Raw genomic sequence first — 22,051 nt, 5'->3', positions numbered from 1 at the left:
CTTCCAAAAAAAAAAAAAAAAAAAAAGTTGGCAGGTTGCTTTTGGAGACACCTGTGAAACGTCATCTGGCCTTTGCTGGCTGAGGCAAGAATTCAGGTCTTAGGTCTTGAGTGTATTTAACTGCTTCCTACCTCATCCCACTCCTTCCCAGCGAAGAAGCCCATGGAAATTTTCTTGTATCCTCATGGCTCCTTGGCTCCGTTTCCTGAACTTTGTTTGGCTGGGCAGGTCTCCTCTTTCACAGGACTTAGTTCTCCACATGACTTAGGATACCTCCTCCCCATATTAGAGGCGAACATGAATAGTCCAGTCTGCAACGTTCATGCCCACAGAGAAGTCCCGAGCGGAGGCTTCTGAGATACTGTGGGGAAACCCAGGGACTCAAATACAGAAATTTAGGTCTAAGTGGGAAGCCTGAAAAGACTCTCTTGGTGAACCAGTGAGTGTGGGATCACATAGCACATCTGTGTGTTGACAGAAAACAGAAAAATCACAGAGAACAAACCAAGAAGCAAGAAAGGTTCATGTTGCGAGCTTGACTCTGGACAAGGATGGGTGACTCTGAGTTCCTGTTTTTGGACAGGGTGGAGAAAGCCGAGCTAAGGATAGGCCCTTACCTTCTGCACCTGCTATTCCAACAATTCTTTCACTTGCCAGGAGGAGTATTTTCCCTTTACAAAAAAACAAAACAAAACATTTCTTTTTATTTTATTTTATTTTATTTTTTGCGGTACACGGGCCTCTCACTGCTGTGGCCTCTCCCGTTGCAGAGCACAGGCTCCGGACGCACAGGCTCAGCAGCCATGGCTCACGGGCCCAGCCGCTCCGCGGCATGTGGGATCTTCCCGGACCGGGGCACGAACCCGTGTCCCCTGCATCGGCAGGCGGACTCTCAACCACTGCGCCACCAGGGAAGCCCAACATTTCTTTTTAAAAGAAAGATGTGAGGATGAAGCAGATCATAGCTGTAAAATTTATGACCTTTACTTTTAAAGAGCCTTATAAATACGCACACTGTTAGCTTATGTTCATCCCGTAGCTGTCCTCCCTCTCAGCAGATAGATGGCCGTCGTTTCATCACTTGACTATTTATGAACAGGAAGGGTTGGTTCGGGTCGGGTAAACCACCTCATCCTCCACCACCACCAGCACCCACCAACGCCTTGAGTAATTGCTGGGAGATAACATGTCAGTTGTTTGGCTAACTATGGTCTTAAATTCTCTGTCAGAGCTTCACTCACGCCATCCTCTCCCTTCCTGATTAGTAAGAAGAACTCATTAAAGTTTCATTTTCTGTTGAAGAATGGAGTGACTTTTGCTGTTGGTGATAAAGATCACCTTGAGATTTCTAGGTGTCTTCGCTTGGTATGAAGTAGGTTTTATGACTTCCAAATGAATGGCTGGATAGGGGGATTGTAAATAAGCTGTTCAGAGAATAATGTTTTTAAAATGTTCCTCCTCCCCCGCCCTTTTCTGATCAGAGTAAAGACAACCTTCTGTGTACTAAATGTCTATCAAGTCAGTAATGCAATATTTCACAGGCCTGGTGTATAATACTCGGTTGTAGTGCTAGCACATGTGAACTGGCTGCTTCAGATGTGGCTTGAAGACTTCCTGTGCCAAGCCCTCTGCCCGGCTTTGTGAATCTACACAAAGAGTTAACCCACCTGCTCTCAACCCAGAGGCGAGAGAAATGTCTGAAACCAACACAGAACAACTCATGCTGATCGGCCCTCCCGTTTATTGGTGTGACGGGCCTTCAGAGAAGGTCTGTGACTTAGAGAGCCCAGAGGAGAAGAACTGGAGGAGGCAGCTGGAGCTGAGCCGGGGGGAGGGGACAGATTGGAGCCAGCAGAGGAGCGGAAGAGCCTGAGCGGGGAGGAGGGGAAGTCAGGGGAGCAGAGCTGTGGGCTGAGCCACCAGGCTGCCAGGGCAGGTGGGAGAGCACACCTGTTCCTAGGGAGGCCCACGGGGTGGACTGGGTCTTACCCAGGTGGCTGAATGTGGCTGATGGAACTGGCCGAATGGGAGGCCTGGGGCTAGGGCCTTGGCTAGGAGAGCTCCGCCGTGACACCGGCGTGAGCAGTGAGATTGGGATCGTCTCCTGTTCATGACGAGAGCATAGAGAAAGGAACAGCCTGGGAGCTTTTTGCAGTAAAAATGGACAGGACGTGGTGTTAGTTCTGCTTTAGAAGAAGAATCAAAGATAACACTCAGTAATATGGAAGGACACGGAAGCTGCTTGTAGAAACTGGTTTTAGCCAAAGAGGGTGAATTTGAGGTGAGGGACATCGGGGTATAGCAGCATTGAATACATATGTGTTGAAAACGTACTTGAGTAAAACGAGAAGCTTTCAGCACTGTGCTTTTAAAGCAAGCTTCGTAGACCATAGTCACAAGCCTCCAGTTTTGAAATCTTTGAAGAATAATTTATTCAGATCAACATGTATTTATCGAACCCTCCACGTTTAGAAGCCCCTCCATGAGTCTGTCTACTGACCTTTTTACATTAACTTATTTTCAAAATTGGCAACTATTAGGGAATGTTAAGGTCACCAAAGATTTACTGTTCATTGGTTTCTCCCTTAAAGGCTAGTCTTTGGTCCACTCTACAGGAATCTTGATTCCCAGTGGCATTCTGTTCTGAGTTGCCACATGTATATGACCAGATGAAAGAGCTTTATTTTTTTATTGGAGTGTAGTTGCTTTACAATGTTGTGTTAGTTTCTACTGTACAGCAAAGTGAATCAGCTATACGTATACGTATATCCCCTCTTTTTTGGATTTCCTTCTCATTTAGGTCACCACAGAGCATTGAGTTGAGTTCCCTGTGCTATACAGTAGGTTCTCATGAGTTATCTGTTTTATGCATAGTATCAATGGTGTATATATGTCAGTCGCAGTCTCCCAGTTCATCCCATCCCCGCTTCGTATCCATACCTTTCTTCTCTATGTCTGTGTCTCTATTTCTGCTTTGTAAATAAGATCGTCTATACCAATTTTTTCAGATTCCACACATATGCCTTGATATACGATATTTGTTTTTCCCTTTCTGACTTACTTCACTCTGTATGACAGTCTCTGGATCCATCCACGTCTCAACAAATGACCCAATTTCGTTCCTTTTTATGGCTGGGTAATATTCCATTGTATATATGGACCACATCTTCTTTATCCATTTGTCTGTCGATGGACATATAGGTTGCTTCCATGTCCTGGCTATTGTAAATAGTGCTGCAATGAACATTGGGGTGCATGTGTCTTTTTGAATTATGGTTTTCTCTGGGTATATGCCCAGTCGTGGGATTGCTGGGTCATATGGTAGTTTTATTTTTAGTTTTCTAAGGAATCTCCGTACTGTTCTCCGTAATGGCTGTACCAATTTAGACATTAAAAGGCCACTGTTGAATATTTAGAGCTGTAGGTCATGGGCTTGATTGTAGATTCTTTTGACTCTCCTTATAAGCAGAAAACATGAATACCTCAAAAGTCCAAGCAACTAGTCTTGGCCGTTGGATTCTGGTGTTGTAATTAGTGCACCAGTATGCTGCTAGGTTGGACAAGACTAGATCTTCTCCACAAACCTGAAGAAGTACAATGAGGCATCTCTAGCTTTGGGGTGTGGCTCTTGGGGCTACAGACCTGGGAGGAGGTGGAGAGGACTCTGTCCCTTTCAGTCATCAGGAGAGAGAAAGGAACTATCACCCTAGCCATTGAGGGATGGGGTGTCATGTATTTGGTGTTCCGTGGCCTTTATACTATTAATCCTGTTCTTCAAACTTCCACACTTAGCGCAAGCCAGGCCCGATCATCCACGGTCCAGTGGCTTAACCCTCAGTCACCAACCACACCGAGCTGCAACCCAGCCGTTACACCTCCTTCACCCAAGCTGTCGTCTTTCCCCCTCTCTCTTCCTGCCGCCGTAGCGGACAGGCCACCTGAAAGGTACGTGGTTTGGAGTGTGATGTAGAATGTGAGGGTGGCACACAGAGGGGCTTGATCAACCTGAGCAACTTCTTGTGCTCCCCACATGGAAGAAGTTTCCGGTCTCCTGGACTTCGTGGACAACATTTGCAACCTTGCCTTAGACTTAAAGGTTCAAGTACATTCTTAGAGATTTGCCTTATGTGAGACCTGCTTGAACCTACTCTTTTTGGTGCTGGTTGTGCATTTGTGAAACCACGTATTTTGCAAGAACTTTTTATACATGAATAGAAAGCACATGGTTTGTTTTAAAGGAAGGTAAATGGGGCACTGGAAACTGTAATTAACACAGCTCTTTAATGGGCCAGTGGTGCAGAGGCCAGAGGTGCTGACCCTTTAGCAAAGCCCTTCCTCCGGGACAGCAGGCCGAGGCTCTTCTCCCCATCAGTGGCTTCCCCTGCTCCGGTGAGGTGGGCTGCTTCCTTCTGCCTCGGTGTGCATCTGGCTGACAGCCTGCTTTCCATCCTTCCCCACTGTGTTCTTTTCCCACAAGAACACACAGGATGTTTTGACAAGTGTTGAGAAGCCACGCCTGATGCACCTTTTGGGGGCGAGACCCAGCTGAGAGCAATGAGCCCCTTCCAGGGTAGCGTGAAAGCAGAGCGTCACTGTAGACAGATGGGTGTCCGAGGTGCGTGGCTGGAGCCACTTACTGTCCGTGTGCCTCTGCCCTTCAATGCCTCGCCTTCGGTCTCAAGACACCGGTGCTTTTTAATAGATAAACCGAAATGCTTCAGAAATAAACATGCCCTGTGGTTCTAATAACGCTGAGTGAGAGGGAAGGGCATCCCACTGAGCGGAGAGGAGAAGTAGGTGAAGAGGTTCAGGGAAAGCTTCTCGGAGAGGCTCCCTAAAGAAAGATTGGGGTTTGAAACCTGTCCTTTACTTGACAGTCAAGTGCTGTGGTTTGCCCAATGTTCCCTTTCCCGCTGATTTCCTTTTTGGAAGGAGCTGCTGTGCTGGTGACATAGAAATGAGATTTGGGCAATGTGGGCGGGGGAAAGGTGAGGTTTCTCATGTTTCACTCGGTGCCTTGCATGTTCCCTCTTCAGCGTCATCAGTCGGAAGGCCCGGGCAGTGTACCCGTGTGAAGCAGAACACAGCTCGGAATTGTCTTTTGAAATAGGAGCGATTTTTGAGGATGGTAAGTGTTAGTGGGAGCTTTGTGGGAGGCTGTCTTCTGCCGGCGCAGAGGGTCTACCACCCAGAGCACACAGGCGGTCCCTGGCTGTGGGTTTGTCAGGAGTAGAAGTCTGTCCCTTGATGCTTTGGACGGGCGAGAGCCTGCCCACCTGGCTCCCAGGAACCGAATGCCAGGGGGCTGTGGGTGCCCACTTCCGCTTTAATCTTGGTTATTCTCCAGCTCTTGTAACTCTTGAGGGTCTTCGTTTGGGATATCTTTCTCCTGATGTAGAGAAGCCGGTGCCACTTGGAGTCAAGAAATGTTTGTGATTTGCATCCTCTGTTTTCCTCCCTCATCGTCCCCACCCTAGCCTCCTAAATGCTTCAGGTTCACCAGCTCTGGGCTACAGACAAGTGCTTTGTCAACCAATTTTGGTTTATCATTCCCTTACCGTTCTTTTGCTTTACATGAGTTTCACTTGTTTGAATAGTGCATGAATCTCTAGATACGGGTATTGATTCTGCATACTGAAACCAGGGTATAGATTTTTGTTTGCGTGTTTAATAGTCACACACAAGCATTGAGGAGCTATGCCCGGCTTCAGATTGCACAAATTCCTCCCATGGTTCAGTGTACATCTCTTCCCTCCCCCTTGATTTCTTCCTTCCCCGTCCTCCTCATTATGAAATTCATTGGTTGCTATGGAAATAGTGATGTTGTGTGGGGGCGGAGCTGCCCAAAAGGGCTCTGGAGAGGCAGCGAGAACCTTTGATGCCTGGAATGGAATGGTTGGTTAGCCAGAATGTTTGGAATGTGTGGAGTGTATCAACACAACGCCTGGTGCTGTATTGTCAGTAATGCGGCATGAACTGATTATTGTTTTTTAGAAAGCAAGTTGCCTCATGTAGAGTAGATTTCTATATCTGTGTGATACGTACTCTGGAGAGCCAGAGACTCCTGATAGTGTCAGAAAACAAACAACAAAAAACCCCACATATGACAGAATTATACTTCGTGGAGAAATTTTGCTCTTGGAGTAGAAGCAAGAACAGTCCTCTCGTCACCATAACATACATGCATGCCGTTTTGGCAGGAGGGTCAGCTAGCTGCCCTCCTCCAGGCCTATCGTGTGCGGGCACCCACATGGCAGAAGGGAGAGCGGAGAGCACCGAAACCCGCCATTTAGGAAATGAGGGTGAATTTTGGCGCCGTGTGGCTGGTCAGATTTGTTCGGGGCCTCAGAACACAGTGTTGTTCATGTGATACTTACCTTGGTGGAAGGTGTATCTATTAGAATGCCTTTGGCTGTAAGTAACAGATAGAATGCCTTTGGCTGCAAGTAACAGATAGAGCGGGTTAAATCAGTCACGAAAGCGAGTTCGCTCACGCACTAAGAAGTCTGCACGTGGGGAGCTCCAGGGGCTGGTTAATCACCTTTTCAAAGATGTCACCCAAGACCGCAGTGTTTCCATCTCTGCTTATGGACAGGGGCCCCTGGCTGCTTCCCCAGTGCGGGTGGGATGGCTGTCCCAGTTCCAGACCTCATGGCCACACTCAACCCTAGCAGAAGGGGGTTGCCTCATCCTTGTGTTCTTTTTTGAAGCATGAGAAAACTCTTTCAGAACATCCTTCCTAGGTGACCTGCTCTCACGTCTCAATAGCAAGAATGAGGTCATGTGCTCCCCTTAAAGTCATTGCCAGCCAGGACTTCAGATCAATCAGCACCACACTGGGTCCAGGGGCTTCTCCTCTGGGCACGCAGACGTGGGAATGGGGGTCAGGACCCCAATCAAATCCGGTTCTGCCAACTTGGATATTGGGAAAGGCCGGTAGATGTCTGACGCGGAACACTGAAGTTCTGCACTTTTAAAGTCCCTCAGTGACTTGCAGGAGACCTCCTAAGAAAAATAGTGTGTGCGTAGGTGTGTGTGTGTGTGTCTGTCTGTCTGTCTGTCTCCCTGTATATACTCATATGCATGTATACACACACATACAGGCATACACACACATATCTCAGTGTGTTTCGGGAACAGGAGAGTGATTGATAGCAGGTAGCTATCAACTCTGCACTTATTTTGCCTGAGGTCAGTTGGCTTTTCCACTTGCTCTGTGGCCCTGGACAAGTTCCTTAAGTTCTCTCTGCATCACCCTCTCCATCCTAATCCACAAGGATGTCCACACGTGTGGTGATGTGTCAGGGCAGCATTTGGGGTCACGTGTGCAGCACAGACATTGTGGAGGATGTTGCCGACTTTGGAGCCTCACTTGGCGCACTGTGCCCCCGGCTTCGTTTTGAGCCAAGGCACATGCCACTCAGATTCCGGGCTCTGTGGCGCTGGCGTCCTCAGCTCCTCCCCCAGGCCAGCTGCTCTAGAGACGCTTGTTGATGTCTTGACACCTTCCCCATGCAGGAGCACGTGCACATCTCATTTGATGTGAGCTCCTTGCCTTGCAGCCCCTGCATCCCACTCCTGTTGCCAAAGATACGCACGGGGACCACGATCGGAGCCCACATCCCCAGACTTACTGTTTCTTAGGGTGGCTCTTAAAGGTCACAGGAAATGGAAGACCCTTAAGCAGGATTTATTCTTTTCTGGGTGTTTGTACCTTCATCTTCTGTGCACAGTTGATCTCTTAGCAGAGACCTGATAACTAGTTAGAAGTGTTTGCTCGGAGCACGTCTAGTGATGCCTTTCTTTGAACGGCTGCGGCTCTTCCCTTCCGATGCCGGACGCAGGCCGGGCCGGAGCAGCAGCTCCCCTGGGCTCAGCTGCCGTTGCTCCAGGCGGCCACTGTTTATAGCTCAGCCACTGGAGTGTCGCTGGGAACATGTCCTTCCTGCAGACCAGGGATACTTATCGTCGCTGAAATGCCTAAGACGTTTTTTTCTGTGTCCATCTGGAGTCTTCCAGCTACCATAAATGCTCTTGCTCTTGCCTGGCCAGCCGTTCTTGTCCCTCGTGCAGGCAACAAAGGAAATTGGCTTACGCCATTCAGTGGCCTTTGGAGTAGACAAAATCCAGGTCAAAGTGGCCCCTGGGCCGCATTGTCAGTAGTCACGCGGTTGCGAACATATACAACAGTAGGAAATCCTGACCCAGAGTGTGGAAGGGAAAGGGATCTTTAGTAATCACCTTGCCCCATAACTGTCCCTTGCTCTTCGCTCTTACCGTGTGGGCCTGGACTTGAGTTTAAATTCTAAGCTGAAGATTCATTTCTATAGTAGACGCACTAATGCTTAGCCGTTGTTCTGGGGCAGTGCCTCCCATATCCTCCAGGGGGCGCCGTGTGTAAGGTCTCAGGGCAGCTGATGTGCGTGTGTCAGCCAGAGGCCAGTGCCCTTTTCTCTGGGCCTGGGGAACCTCAGAAATACGTTACCTTGGTGACCAGTCAGCTCTGCTCTCTTTCCCGATAGGTAGCCCTGCAGCTGCCGGACCCACCAGTCCAAGCAGCGAGTGGTCTCCGTCCCCAGGGCTGCCGGGCATTAGGATTTCCAAGGTCTGGCTCTCTCTGGGCAGGGAGACTGGCTGCCTTGTTTGCCAGACTTTGTTCATTTCTAACCTGGAGACAGGATCTGTCCATTGTTTGGGGAGCAGGTGTGGCCCAGATTCATCTTTAAAAGCTGCTGGTGATTCATTTTAAAGTCCTCAGATATATAAAGAGCAATCCTTGGAAGACAGCTTGCCATTATCTTAGAAAGTTGACCCTCTTATAGACCCCACAACCTAACAATTGTGTTCTTATATATATCCCTAACATGAGGGAATCTTAGAAACTCATTTTAAGTAAAAAAAAATTAAGTGCAAGAAGCTTCTGTAGTATATGATTCTGGTTCAACTCACAAACAAACAAAATAAGTAGTATATTATTAGGGATATAAACGTACGTGATGAACCTGTGTTTGAACCATCGCTGGGGTAAGACAGTGAGAAACACACCATTGAAGCTGCCTATCCCCTTGGAGCAGGGGGAGGGTGTGAGGGGGGAGGGCAGGACACAGGAATGAGCCCAGGACGGAGGCGTCCATGTCGGCTGCAGTTCTTGAGTTGAGTGTGGGTTCCTGCTATTTGTTGTGTAATGATGGTTTAGATATTTGCCATTCATATTGTTTACATCATGCTAAAAAATACCCCAAGCTGAGACCAGATTCTGTTCTGGAGAAAGCTTCTCACAAAGTATTCTTGTCCCTAGCTCAGTGTCCTTGTTACGGGATGGTAAATCAGGAGGCCATGGAGAAACCACCGTGAGATACCACCTTACAACCTATTAGGATGGTCGTTATCAAAGATACGGAAAATAACGAGTGTTGGTGAGGATGTGAAGAAATTGGTATCCCAGTGCATGGCCGGTGGGAATGTAAAATGGTGCAGCTACTGTGGAAAAGAGTGGGGTAGGTCCTCAGAAATTAATCATAGAATTACCACGTAGTCCAGTAATTCCTCTTCTGGATATGTAGCCCAAAGAGTTGAAAGGAGAGACTCAAACAGATTTGTACAAACCCACGTGCATAGCTGCATTATTCACAATAGCCAAAAGGTAGGAACAGCCCACATGTCCGCCGACAGACGAATGGATAAACAAAATGTGGTCTGTACATATAATAGTGTACTCATCCATAAAAGGGATGAAATTCTGACACATGCTGCAACATGGATGAACCTGGAGGACATTATGCTAAGTGAGATAACCCAGTCACCAAAGGACACGGATTGTATGATTCCACTGATACGAAATATCTGTAGTAGGCATATGCTCATGAAGACAGAAAATAGAATAAAGGTTACCAGGAGCTTGGGGAGGGGGAGTGGGGAGGTAGTGTTTAATGGGGACAGAATTTCAGTTTGGGAAGATGAAGGAGTTCTGGAAATGGAGAGGGGTGATGGTTATACAGCATTGTGAATGTACTTAATGCCACTGAACTGTACACTTAAACACGGTTCCAGTGGTTACATATCTCCACACATATGTTACATATATTTTACCGCAAGTGGAAAAGATGATGATAGCAGGCGGTATTGGTGTGACCGTCATCACATACTCATCAGGTTCTTAAGGATGTGAGCCTTGCCCGGGGCCAACGCAGCTCGTTAGTGGCAGGACAGGGTCTATGGCGTAGGCGGTAGCTGGCACAAGGTTAGTGCTCCCCAGTGTGTGCCAAGTGAGTGCTGTACTCTTTGCCGTGTGTCGTGGGAGTCTTCAGTGAGCAGCCTCTTGGTGTGGGGCGTGGAGCTACCGACCTGCCCTGTCCCCACGGGAGATGGTGGCCAGGTGGCATCCCAGCATGCGGGGACGAGCGGATTCGGTCCTCATTCCTCTCCCATGGTCACTACCTCCCTGAGTGTTTGAGGAAAGGATCTACTCGGCCCCCGGACCCCCACCCCGCATTGCACGACCCCTGGGTGCCTTTCCCATAGAATCCAGTCCTTTTCCCCAACAGGGGCCGTGCTCCGATGGCATTGCCAGCATGGGATTAAGTGAGAGCCCTTTAAAAACCCTGCTGTGAGGAACGATGTCGGGGTAAAAGGGTGCGAAGAAAGGGGTGCCACCAGGTCACCTGGAGGGCACATCTCTGGTTCATTTGTTTATTCATCCTTTCAGCATATCATCCTGGTCTAGACTAGGAGGGAGGGTCCTGTGTGTGTGTGGGGGGGGGGGAATGAGTAGGGGGCACGTATGGTGGCTCTGACCTGATCTGGAGCATTGGGAGTGGTCTCGGAGGGAGGGGATACCTCAGCTGGTATCTGAAGGGCAAGGAGGGTTGTCCAGGCATAAACGGGGAGGAAAGCAGAGGACCAGCCATGCAGAGGTTGGACTGTGGGTTGCTACACAGGAGTGGGTTATGAACCCCATTTGCTGAGTTGCCATCAGCATTGAAAAATAATAGAAAAGAGTGCATCACACATAGTGAGGAAGTACTGTTCCGTGAAGCGTTTGTGTATTGGGCACGTGGACGTGTGTGCTGGGTTCCAGCTACACAGTCAGCCGTCTTCTGATGGGTTGCGGTCATGGCTGCCTTGCTTGGCCAGCTCCCGACTTGGTCTGCTGATCCAGCCCGCACCTCCCCTTTCTTCTACATGCACGGCTGCCACATCGGCTCCTGGCCATGGCCGAGGCCTGAGTCGGGGCCTGCCCACAGCTGGGGGTTACTGGATGCTTCTAAACCCTGGTGATGAATGTTTGGACCCTGTGCCCTTTGCTGTCTAGCCTGCGGTCACTGTCCTGTGTGTCCGTCATGGCTCTTTGTGGAACGTGCTGGGCACTGTGCCCAGCTGTGGAAGGTCTTGCCCTGCCCTCAGGAGTTCCCCGTCCAGGTGGCAGTCAGACAGGTGCCCAGATGATGCCGGTGAGGCCTGGCAAGTGCCGAGAATGGCCGAGGAAGACTCCCCAGAGGACAGGGCATCTGGGGTCTCTGACGAGGAAGAATTCCCCAGTGAAGAAGTCGGGAAAGGCATGTCAGCAGATGGCGGCGCTGCAGGTACAGAGGTTTAGAGGCTCAGCCGGCGCTGCAGGTACAGAGGTTTAGAGGCTCGGCCGGGGCTTTCTCTGGATGATTCTCTGTGGGTGACCCGCATGATGTGCTTGTGGGCGAGTGACTGGTGGCTCAGGAGGTGGCAGGGCCAGGTGCCCGGGCAAGCTTGGGTTTGTTCCTACAGACAGTGGATGTTATGCAGGGCAGTGCCGTGTCCAGCTGTGTGTTCTGGAAGGTTCATTGAGCCCCTTTGTGCACCGTGGATTGGGAAGAACCTGACCGGAAGCTGGGGGACCGGTTAGGAGGCTGTGGCGTGAAGACAGGTGAAGGCTGGGGTGACCAGGGGGGCACCTATAAATAACTCTTGTGCAGATTTGTAACCAGACATCCTAGGAATGGCCTCTGTTTCGGTGTTGGTTGAGCCTTTAAGACCCACAGCGGTGCGGTGAGTTCCCAGGCGGAAAGTACCCGGGAGCATTTTGGTAAAAAAGATTTCTCTTCCTTTTCAGTGCAAACCTCAAGAGAACCTGGCTGGCTGGAAGGGACTTTGAATGGCAAGAGGGGCCTGATTCCACAGAATTACGTCAAGCTTCTGTAGCAACTGGCCCGTGAGGGCCCCGCTGCAGACCCTGGCCCCCGAGGACCTGCCTGTGGGGTGTGAGCACCGTCTTCCCCCCAGGTGAACCCACAGCCACCTGGACACATGGCAATGACAGATCACGGACTGGCACTCCAGGGGTGGGGGGGGTGGTTTAATACTGCTAGACGTGGGGGGAGAGGGGACGCACGGCACAGAGCTGCGTAGGGCTGTGTGGATATGTGCAGCGGGAGAAGGATGTCCAGGTTAACAGGATGGACTGCATTTTCAAGCCTTGGGACTCGTGAGTTTTAATTTTTCCGTCTGCAGAGCGAGAGGAAGGGCAGCCTTCTGCCGGCCCGCCTGCCCCACTGGCGGCCACACCACCGGACACCCCCCCGCACACCTGAAAGGGAACTGCGTTTGCAGGACGTGCCCTTAACTCTGGTGTCGTGGAGGGGCTGCCGCGGGCGGGCGGTGCCTTGGTCTAAACCCAGAGGGCGGCGGACAGAGGCTCCTTGCCGTATGGACAGCTGCCCTGGGGACCCCACACTCACTGGGCTTAGGGCACCGGTGGACTCACAGCAGGCTTTCTCCTCCATGCTGCTCACCTGTGTGCTGTTTCCCCAACCATCACCTTTCAGCCCTGAGCTCTCTGTACATGCAATAAAATATAATTTACTATTGGATCTGTGTCCTCGCGTGGGGAAGAGACTGTGGAATTCACTCACTCTGTAACATTTCACGATCTGGCAGCCGGTGGATGGGCATGCACTGTCCCCTGGTGTTGGCACGTGTGCACTCACAGGCAGGATGGGTCACCCAGGAGCCTTGCTGCTTCGGAGCGGGGCACGTTTCTGGGGGCAGCGGTCTTCTCTGACAGGTGAGATCCTGGCGGGCCCGCTCCACTGCCTCAGCTGGCCTCTCCCGCGTGTCCTGCAGGAACCCGGGCCAGGATGGGGCTGGGGCGCTGCCCCCCAGGGCTTTGTGTGTGAGACCCTCCCTCCCAGTGACCTTCAGTGTACAGCCCTGTCCCCACCCCACACTCCCTATGTTTTCCAGGCCTTGACGCTCACGTCTCCATCTGGATTTAAGCCGGGCTGCAGGGCGGCGGGTCAGGCATTCGGACCGGTCCTGGAGGAACCTCAGCCACGCCCCTGCAATGGATGCTTTGTTGTTTGTCTTGTCAGTCTCCGACTCCCAGGCATAGGCTAAACCGACCTCTCCGGGAAGGGGGAACTTCTCTGTCCCCTGACCTGGAGTCCCTGGGATGTGGAGCTCATTTCTAGGGGCCTCAGGATTGTGAAGCCAGCCCTGCCCCAGGGCCCGCTCTGGGGGCCCGGCATGTCTGTCTTCCCCATGGGAGGCTCCTCGGCCTGTCACAGTTCTCCCCTAAGATTGTCACAGGAAGGATGTGTCCGTCGCCTCTTCCCCAGGTAAGATGATTCCAGAGCGCTGGTTATCAGTTTGGAACTCGCCTCCCCTGGACCAGGTAAGGTGTCAAGTTTGGTGTCAGGTGTGTAGAGGGGAACAGGCCCATTGAAAAGTATCCACGTTCTACCTAAAAAAAGTAAGGACACTCTCAGTGCAGCATAATTTAAAATACTGGATTGCAGGCCCAGTGGAGGGTTTTGGGGCTGCTGAAGAACCCAGGGCCCCATGACAATGGCCGGCCCTAAGGCCAAGGGCCAGCCTGACCAGGGGGTGGGGATGGCATCGTCCCCCGTGTCCCCCGTGTTTCTGAGTTACCACTTCCTGCCCCTGCCCGCTGCTTAGGGATGTAGGAGAAAAACTTGGCCTGGGGCAAACTCTCCCATTTCCATGGGAGAGTACAAACTCATGGGCAGTTACAGCGAGTGGGCTCAGGTTAGCACTGGGCAAGATTTCCTGGCCGTGTTCTTAATTGGTGTGTATCCATGGGGCAGTAAAAATATGACCCACCACACTGGGGCTTGATTTCTTTGCTCGCTTGAGGAAGACTTCACTCATTCACCGTGGGGTGCACCCAACCTGCTGTTGCCACCAAACTGTTGTTAACTCCCAAAGTGCGTTTATCACCACTTTCTTGGTCAAGAAAATTGCTGTGAGGTCTGGCTACCTGTGCGGTTTGGGGCAAATTAAGTTGACTCTGTGATTCTGTTCCTGCTTTCTAAAAAGAAAACGGCACTCAGAGGTTTTGGGTTGAAGTGCCTGAATACAAGAAGCATGCCCAGTACATAGTACGTGTTCAGTTAGCACCATGCCCAGTACGTAGTACGTGCTCAGTTAGCACTGCTAGTCCCCATGCTGTTACTGCTGTGAGTGTCACTTGCCTCTTTGTTGTCGGGGCAGCTGTGTTCTGTAGGATGACAGTGTGGCAAGGGTGAAGCCTCAGGACAGCACTGGCTGCAAGGGCTCCCCAAGCCCCAGCCCTGCCAACCCCTCCTGTGGTTGTTTCAGGAAGAACGGGGTCACGCCAGAGGGGAGCCAGGGGTGTATTCCCCTGCAGGTAGGACCAGTGTGGCCAGGTTGGCCACAGCCCCCAGCTAGGGAGCCTCCCTCTGGGCCTGGTCCAAAGTGTACTTAGTGACCGGATCCGGAAGTGTTCCCTTAACTGGCAGATCATCTTCATTTCCCCAGAGGAGAAATGGGGGGATGGGGTGATAGGTTTTTCTGTGTTTTTGCTGCGTGGGTGCGGCCAATCCCCTGAGCATCTGAAGGCTGGCTGAGCAACGGCCCTGCCTCCCTCACGGCTCAGGACCCGCAGCCCCACCAGTTGCTTAGACCAGGTCTCGGCCTGTGTTCATTCAGAGGCGCACGACGGGGCCGTGGGGTTTGGGCAAAAGAGGGCGCTCAGATTTTGTTTCTTGGCGGTGGGGCTTGCATTTGATGGTGTCACCCCAAGGCTGGCCCTGGTGGTCTCTGTGCTTGGAAAGGAGATGCCAGGTGAGATCAGAGCCAAGTGGCCTAGGGGGTGCTGTAACCCCCCTTTCTTTGTAGTAGTAGGAACGTCTGTAGTTGGGAGTCTGGGTGGGGAAAGCAATGGATTGTCCGTACCGGTGGTGGGCATTCAACTCATTCTTTCTTTACGGGGACTGACTGAGCCAGGGGAAATCATCTCATTTTAACAGAGGCTCTCGAGCAGAGAGCTTTGTTTAGATTCAGTAAGCTAGCCGTGGTCTTTCTGCTCTTACCATCTTGCCCCTGGGGGCCGGTAGGGGACAATGGCTCTTATGAGTTGAATTGTGCACCACCTCCCAAAATTCGTACGTTGAAGCCCTAACTTCAGTACCTCAGAATGTGACCTTATTTGGCAGTAGGATCATGGCAGATGTAATTAGTTCAGATGAGGTCAGTAGGGTTGGGCTCTAATCCAATATGATTGGTGGCCTTATGAAAACAGGAAATTTGGACACGGAAACAAGCACAGAGGGAAGGCAGTGTGAAGACATACAGGGAGAAAATGGCCACGTACAAGCCAAGGAGAGGAGCCAGATACAGATGCTTTCCTCATGGCCTTGGAAGGAACCAAGCCTGATGACCTCTTGATCTCAGACTTCTAGCCTCCCAAACTGGGAGACAAGACATTTCTGTTGATTTTAAGTGCCTCCACCCCCCACCCTGCCCCCAGTTTGTAGTTCCTTGTTACGACATTTCTAGGAAACAAATACAGTGACTAAAGTACGTGTTTTGAGTTAAAAGACAACCTATTTTGAAATTCTTTTTTCACTGTTTTATACCTTGGTGACCTTGGACGAGTTCACTTCACCCCTTTGTGCACCAGTTTCTTCTGTGAAATGGAGAGACTGGCACCGACTTCACCGGGAGGTTGGGACAAATGGTGACATTAAGTGCCTCAAGGGTACCTGGCAAGAAATACGGTTTAGTAACCGGGGAAGATGGGAGAGGGTAGCCGCAGGGTACCATGTTGGGGGGTGGGGTTAGTCTCTGCCCCCCTTTTCATCTCCTAGCTATGCCTGCTTCCCTCCAGCGTACCTTCTCCAAGGCCATGCCTTGTCCTTTCCCTCTACCCTATATTGTTCGCCCTTTCTCTGCCTTTCCAAGGGCACACGCTGCCTCCTTCATCTTGACCTTGTCTCCGTTCCCCATTCGCTTTTGTGCTGGGCCCCTTCTCACTGGGTCTCCCCTTACGACTCTCACAGCCAGGTTTGGTGACCCCTTCCTCAGCCAGAGTCCTGCGTGACTTTTTGAATCTTCCTGAGCTACCCGACTTTCTTTCCTCCCTCCTCTGGGAGGGAAGTTATTCCAGGAGAGTGTCCTCAAACAGCTTTCTGTCTCCTAGCTCTGCAAATGTCTTCTCTGATGCTTGTCAGCACTCTTTTTCCTTGACTGGCTTGGGTGGTACCTTACTGCTCCCCTATTTGGGTAACCCGGCACATTCTCTTAATGCTTTAATGTCTGGCTAAAAGTATATCAATCTGCTGGGTGGAGTACCTTGGAGAATTCTTTCCTATCAGAATATCAGCTTGACTGGAAAGTAGACTTTTGATTTTTGCCCAAAGAGAGACTGCATTTTGGATGGGCAGTAAGTGCATGGGATTCCTTTAGGCTGCTTGGTACCATGCGTCAGTTTCTGAATTTTTCCTTCCTTGGAGGGCTTAGCGGCTGCAGGTGGAGCATCTCAGAGAGTGGGCGGAACACGATCCGACTCAGCTCAAGCCAGTTTTCACAAGAACCATGACCCTCTCTGGACCAGGCTGGACCAGGGCATGAAGATCCAAAGAAATGGCTTTTTCAGAATTTGGAAAACTTGGAAATCACTGTCTTGGCAACATACATTCTATGAAAAAAAATACCTAAATTGTGCGTGGTACATTGGTTGAATGATCCCAAATTTCACCCTTCTCCAGATCCATGCCCTTGTGTGGAGCCTTTGCCATGTCAGCTCTGGGCTTGACCTTGTAACTTGCTTTGGCCAAAGGGACGGAAACAAACTTGATACCATCAGAAGCTTGAGAAGTGCTAACCCTTTCTACTGTCTTAGAGCCTTGCTTCTTCTACCATGAAAATATGTCCAGGCTGGCCTGCTGGAAGAGGGGAGGCCACATGGAGCAAAATCATCTCAGACCAGTTGGCTGCATGACCAGTCCAACCCAGCCAAGCCTGGCCCAGGTCAGCAGAACTCCCCCCCGCTAGCTAACTCATGAGAATAATAAATGACGGCTGATTTAAACCACTCGGTGATGGGGTGGTGTGCAGCTAGGTACCTGCTACTCTGCCCCATCTTTCACTTTGCTTTGGATCCAGGCTTGGTCTATGCTGAACGTTAAGAGATCATATCTTAATCTTCTCTTAGCCAATGCTGTTTGGGAAGCCACTGTTTTATTTCCAAGAAAAATGCTGCACCAGCAATTGCATGACTTGGAATTAAAGTGCCAGAGATACATGTAATCAAGTCATTTTAGTCTGGATACATTCGCCGTTTATCAAAAAGTATGTCGGAGCTGACTTTAACATAAAGGAACATTGTTTCCTTTTTGCTTGAGGGACATTGGTCATACAGACGTAAACAAACCCCTAATTATATATGCATCATTATGCATAATTTTTACTGCTTTGGCATACAGTGGCCGGCTGGCTCAGTGGCAGAGACTTAGTTCTTAGCTAATGATTCCTAAATGTGCAGCTGGATCCTTTGGGCCCGAGAGCCCTTTTAGTCTTAGAAATGCTGTCATACTTGACCCAAGAACGAGCCTGCTGTATTCAGAAAGGGCACCTACTTTAGCCAAGGGTGCACAACCCTGGGGCCTCCACCCAACCCCCCACCGCTGGCCACAGCAGATTCACAGCCCACGATGGCTTTTGTTTAAAGTTAGGGGCTCTCTGCGACAAACTGTGCTCCCTAATAGGTCAGATTGCATAAATTTTAAGATATAAAATTACCTTCATTTTCAATTAAGGCTTTACAAATTTGTGCACAAAAGTTTTGTTTGTTTGTTTTTGCGGTACGCGGGCCTCTCACTGCTGTGGCCTCTCCCGCTGCGGAGCACAGGCTCCGGACGCGCAGGCTCAGCGGCTGTGGCTCACGGGCCCAGCCGCTCCGCAGCATGTGGGATCCTCCCGGACCGGGGCACGAACCTGTGTCCCCTGCATTGGCAGGCGGACTCTCAACCACTGCACCACCAGGGAAGCCCCACAAAGGTTTTTTAAATAGTTTTTTTCCCTGTGCTGTGTTTCACGGCTATGTTGTGTTCCAGAAATATATCAATTGTGTTAAAGCAAGGTTGTGGTTAACTCTCAAATAGTCTTCTAGTTCGGCCAATCACCAGTTAAATGACACATTAACGGTGTGCCTGAATTTCTCTTGTGGGAAATACATGTTTTCTAGTTTTAAGATGAACTCATAATTGCTTACTGCTCTTTTGTTGTTCGTATTAATGAGTGACGTCAAGGGGAGCAGCCTGTAAGGAATGTGAGAAGCATCACAGCTGGTTGGAATGGAGTCTCTTGATAGTCCAAGAGGACCTGGGGTGAGAGCAAGACTCCACTGTGTGGAGGGAGACCTGGGAATGAGACGGGGCATCTGGTCTACTCAGGTGAGTCTCGAAGTCTGTAAAATGAACAAGCTTCCGTGCGGTTGCAAAGATAAATGAGGCAGTGTACCTACAGCATTTAGTGGCTACATCAGTAGTAGTTATTGTTATAAAATTGTTATGGGGTATTTCAGTGAACCAAATACCAGCAGTAAGAAACAGGACAGCTAACCAGTCCCCAAAGAGGATAATTAGTATGCGGATTACACAGGGCTTTCTAACATGGGGGAAAAAATGGTGACTCCATCTTGGATGTAGGCAGAAGGGCATATAATCCAGGTGTAAAAGGGCACAAAATCCACGTGTTCCTACAGACGTTCAAATGAACCGTTTCCAAAACAACAAGTGATTAAAGTAAAGGATTTATTGTAATCTGCTTACAGTCCTTTGCAAAGACAGACATATGTTTTTGCATAAAGATATAAATTGCTTCATTTTAAACTAATTTAGTGTCTTTTTTAATTATATGAAGAAGTTTTGGTGAATTATGAATTGTACCAAACCAAGATTTTTAAGAGCAATATGGTACAAAAATAAGAGACAATTTGGACTGGGACAGGCATTCAACAGTGGATTTAGAATATGGCTTTGCTGTTTAATCAAGCAAAGTTACCTGGAGACACACAAAGAGCCAGTAACTTCATTAATACAAAAAGCCGATGCAGACCGTCTCCATCCCAAACCTGGTTACGTCAAGATTCCGATTTCATCAAAAGTAAGTCTGAGCTAAAAGCTGTTCTTGTGAAGCCATTTCTTTTCTAGAAACTCCCAGTCTGCATGCTGTGTATTTATCACCTTCCAAGTGTGGCTTTCATATTGCTGTGCATGTAAGTTGACTGTATTTAAAGATCTGCATAAAAATTAAATTCTTGAAACTGCAAATTATGTAAGAGAAACTCCTCCCTCTGAGTGCAGCTTTCACAGGTTTCCCCTTGCACAAGGCAGGTGTCTTCTGAAAGACATGGTAATGTTGCCTGCATGGTGAACCCTGGAGAAAAGTGTTGATCCCAACGCTGCCATCTCCCGGCCTTGGGCTTCTCCAGCTACAGCTTTTAGGTTTTGGAAAAGAATACGATTTCGCTGAGTACCTGATGATTATCATCACTTTTAAAAGATTAATTTTGGCCTCTATTCAAAGTATTTAGTGCAATCATGTTGTTACGTTTCCCCAAAGATATATATGTTTGTGATTTGGGGCAAGAGAAAAAGCCATAAATTGCATCAGTGCCAAACAGATTAGTGAATTAAAAATTTTAGTGCCACTGTCTTGCTTATATGATCTGTAGTTTTTTTTTTTTCCAAAACTGTTTGTTTACATATAAAATTCATTTTTAAAACCTACCTTTTAAAAATCTAAAAACCCTCTAATCATTGTGCAGTCTCCTCGCCGTTCTGACTGAACCGTGCCGTGCCCACACACACCTTCCCAGTGCCTCCTGCCATGACCTCCGTGTTCCCATGACCAGTGCCAGGAGTGCAACAACCCCTTCTGAGACCAGAAGTGAACATTTCACCTTTTGCGGACGTAGCGCGTGCATGGAATTCTTTTCCCCCCCAAGGAGAAAATTCGATTTTCTAAAATGGGATGAGGATACGCTCTCTGAGCCATCGCATTTCCAGTCACTCTCTCCCCTAAAGCTGATTCTGCTTCTTGAGGAAAATGGAAAAGAGGCAGCTTTCCTAGAGCTGCTGCACTCCCCGGACATCCTCTCAGGGAGGGTGTCATCGAATGACGCCTTCACGGAGCTGCAGACACCACAGCGCGCCGTCCCCAGTGGAAGGAGGATGGAGCCGAAGCCGGAAAACGTGCTCAAGTCCCACGAACACCCCAAGCGGGAGACCAAGGACGAAACGAAAGTACAGAAGAAGTAGAAAGGCTTAAAGACAACCGAAGAGGTTTAAGTGTGGTTATTTACAACAGAGACTGTAAAATGGTAAATTAGATATGAAGCTAAAAAAAGGCACAGCTTTCCCTTTCTTAAATACACTGTAAACGGTTCATGATGCATGCAGAACGTTTCACTTTACAAAAAAAAAAATTTTTTTTTTTTACCTTGTTGGTTTAGACAAAGATAGTACTTAAATAGTCTCCAGCAAAATAGAATTCTTTCAAAAATACTTTCCCATTCATCCTATTAACCATTAAAGTTTTTTTTTTTTTTTTGTATGTGTCTCATTTACAAAAGTTCCTTATACCTTAGTTTAGTCCTTCACAATTTATACATACAGTAATGTACAGCACAGCAAAAGACTGCAAAAATTATTGGTAAAGCCAACACAATAGATACTAGAATTTGAAACCAAGGCATTTGTTTGAACATCTTATCCGTTCTAATTAAATAATAAATGGAGGCTAGAGGGTGTGGATACCAGTGATGCAGAAAGACGTGGGCGAAGCAGTGCCCCCAAGGGGGTCGCTAGTTCAGTCCACGTGCTCCGTTATTACACAACAGGAATCTGTATATATTTTTTTGTGTTTTTTGTTTTTTTTAAATAACGAATATTAATGCCCCATATTGACTATACGCTTTATGTGCAAACCAAGGGTGAGCTTGAAAAAGTTCGTTAGTCCTTGAACCCTTTTAAAACAAGCGAACGATCCCAGAAACTACATGGCATAGTTAAAACTTCCATCTGTTAAAATATCAAAATCAGAGAGTTATTGACTAGATATGGCTTTTCATCCAGAGGAACAGGAACGTGTTTCTAAGTGCTGGGGGTTGGAGAGGGAAGAACCTTTCAGACTATGCAGGTCTCGCCAAATCCACGTCACCCTGCCCGCCTGCCTCCCAACCCTTGACATGATTTTCAACTTGAGCAACTGCTGAACAAATGGGAATCAACCATCACGTGTCAAAAATATGATTTTCTTGGGTCCTTCGTGGGTGTGTAGTAACACGGGGAAACTTAAGGCAAAGTTCTTCTGGTGAGATGTCTCCCGTCACTTCCTGTGAAAGTAAAGGGTCTTAGCGTTCCCGGACTCCACCTTCGGCAGCTGGTCGCTGATGATCTCCACCAGCATCGCTGGGAACTCCACTTTCAGGGCCTGGGACTCCCGGAAGGTATAGAAGCAAAATTCCAGCAAGTCGCTCACCAGCTGCAACAGACAGACAGAGGGGCTGTGACATCAAGGCCTGATTCCCACCCTGTCTCCGGGCCCCTCTGAGTCCTAACAACTCCGGAGTAAGCTCAGAGCAACATTCACAAATCCCACCGTGTCTACGAAGCTGCTTAATTAACGTGACTAAGTCATCCGTCTTGGGGGAGGAAGAAGGATGCTCAACGTCCGCTGCATGTAATAGGTCTTTTGTGCAAAACAGATTCAAACAGGAGCTCTGTCATTGTTGAGTCTTAAATATATCAGC

General features: G+C 49.1%; 2 protein-coding genes across 4 annotated transcripts in view; one reads left to right on the top strand and one right to left on the bottom strand.

The window, feature by feature from the left end:
* ARHGAP10 (Rho GTPase activating protein 10) overlaps positions 1–13,012 on the top strand; it is a 335,363-nt gene extending 322,351 nt beyond the window's left edge. For 2 of the 3 annotated variants that reach the window (XM_022599764.3, XM_022599763.3), the window contains 3 exons: positions 3,793–3,945; positions 5,037–5,128; positions 12,086–13,011. In XM_022599764.3, coding sequence (XP_022455472.1) covers positions 3,793–3,945; positions 5,037–5,128; positions 12,086–12,174 — 334 coding nt within the window. In that variant the 3' untranslated portion in view covers positions 12,175–13,011. Of the gene's footprint in view, positions 1–3,792; positions 3,946–5,036; positions 5,129–12,085 lie in introns of all 3 variants that reach the window. The other variant, XM_089912398.1, reaches the window with a different exon arrangement.
* Positions 13,013–14,940: 1,928 nt separating this feature from the next.
* NR3C2 (nuclear receptor subfamily 3 group C member 2) overlaps positions 14,941–22,051 on the bottom strand; it is a 382,407-nt gene continuing 375,296 nt past the window's right edge. The window contains exon 9 of the mRNA XM_022599666.3: positions 14,941–21,783. Within this exon, the coding sequence (XP_022455374.1) occupies positions 21,628–21,783 (156 nt within the window). The 3' untranslated portion in view covers positions 14,941–21,627. The remainder of the gene's footprint in view (positions 21,784–22,051) is intronic.

The sequence above is a fragment of the Delphinapterus leucas genome, chromosome 5 (genome assembly GCF_059928025.1).
Source record: "Delphinapterus leucas isolate spDelLeu-1000000601 "Yukka" chromosome 5, BTC_Dleu_Yukka2, whole genome shotgun sequence".
Taxonomy (NCBI): domain Eukaryota; kingdom Metazoa; phylum Chordata; class Mammalia; order Artiodactyla; family Monodontidae; genus Delphinapterus; species Delphinapterus leucas.
The sequence above is the reverse complement of the archived record's forward strand: the minus strand, read 5'-3'. Positions and strand labels throughout refer to the sequence as shown.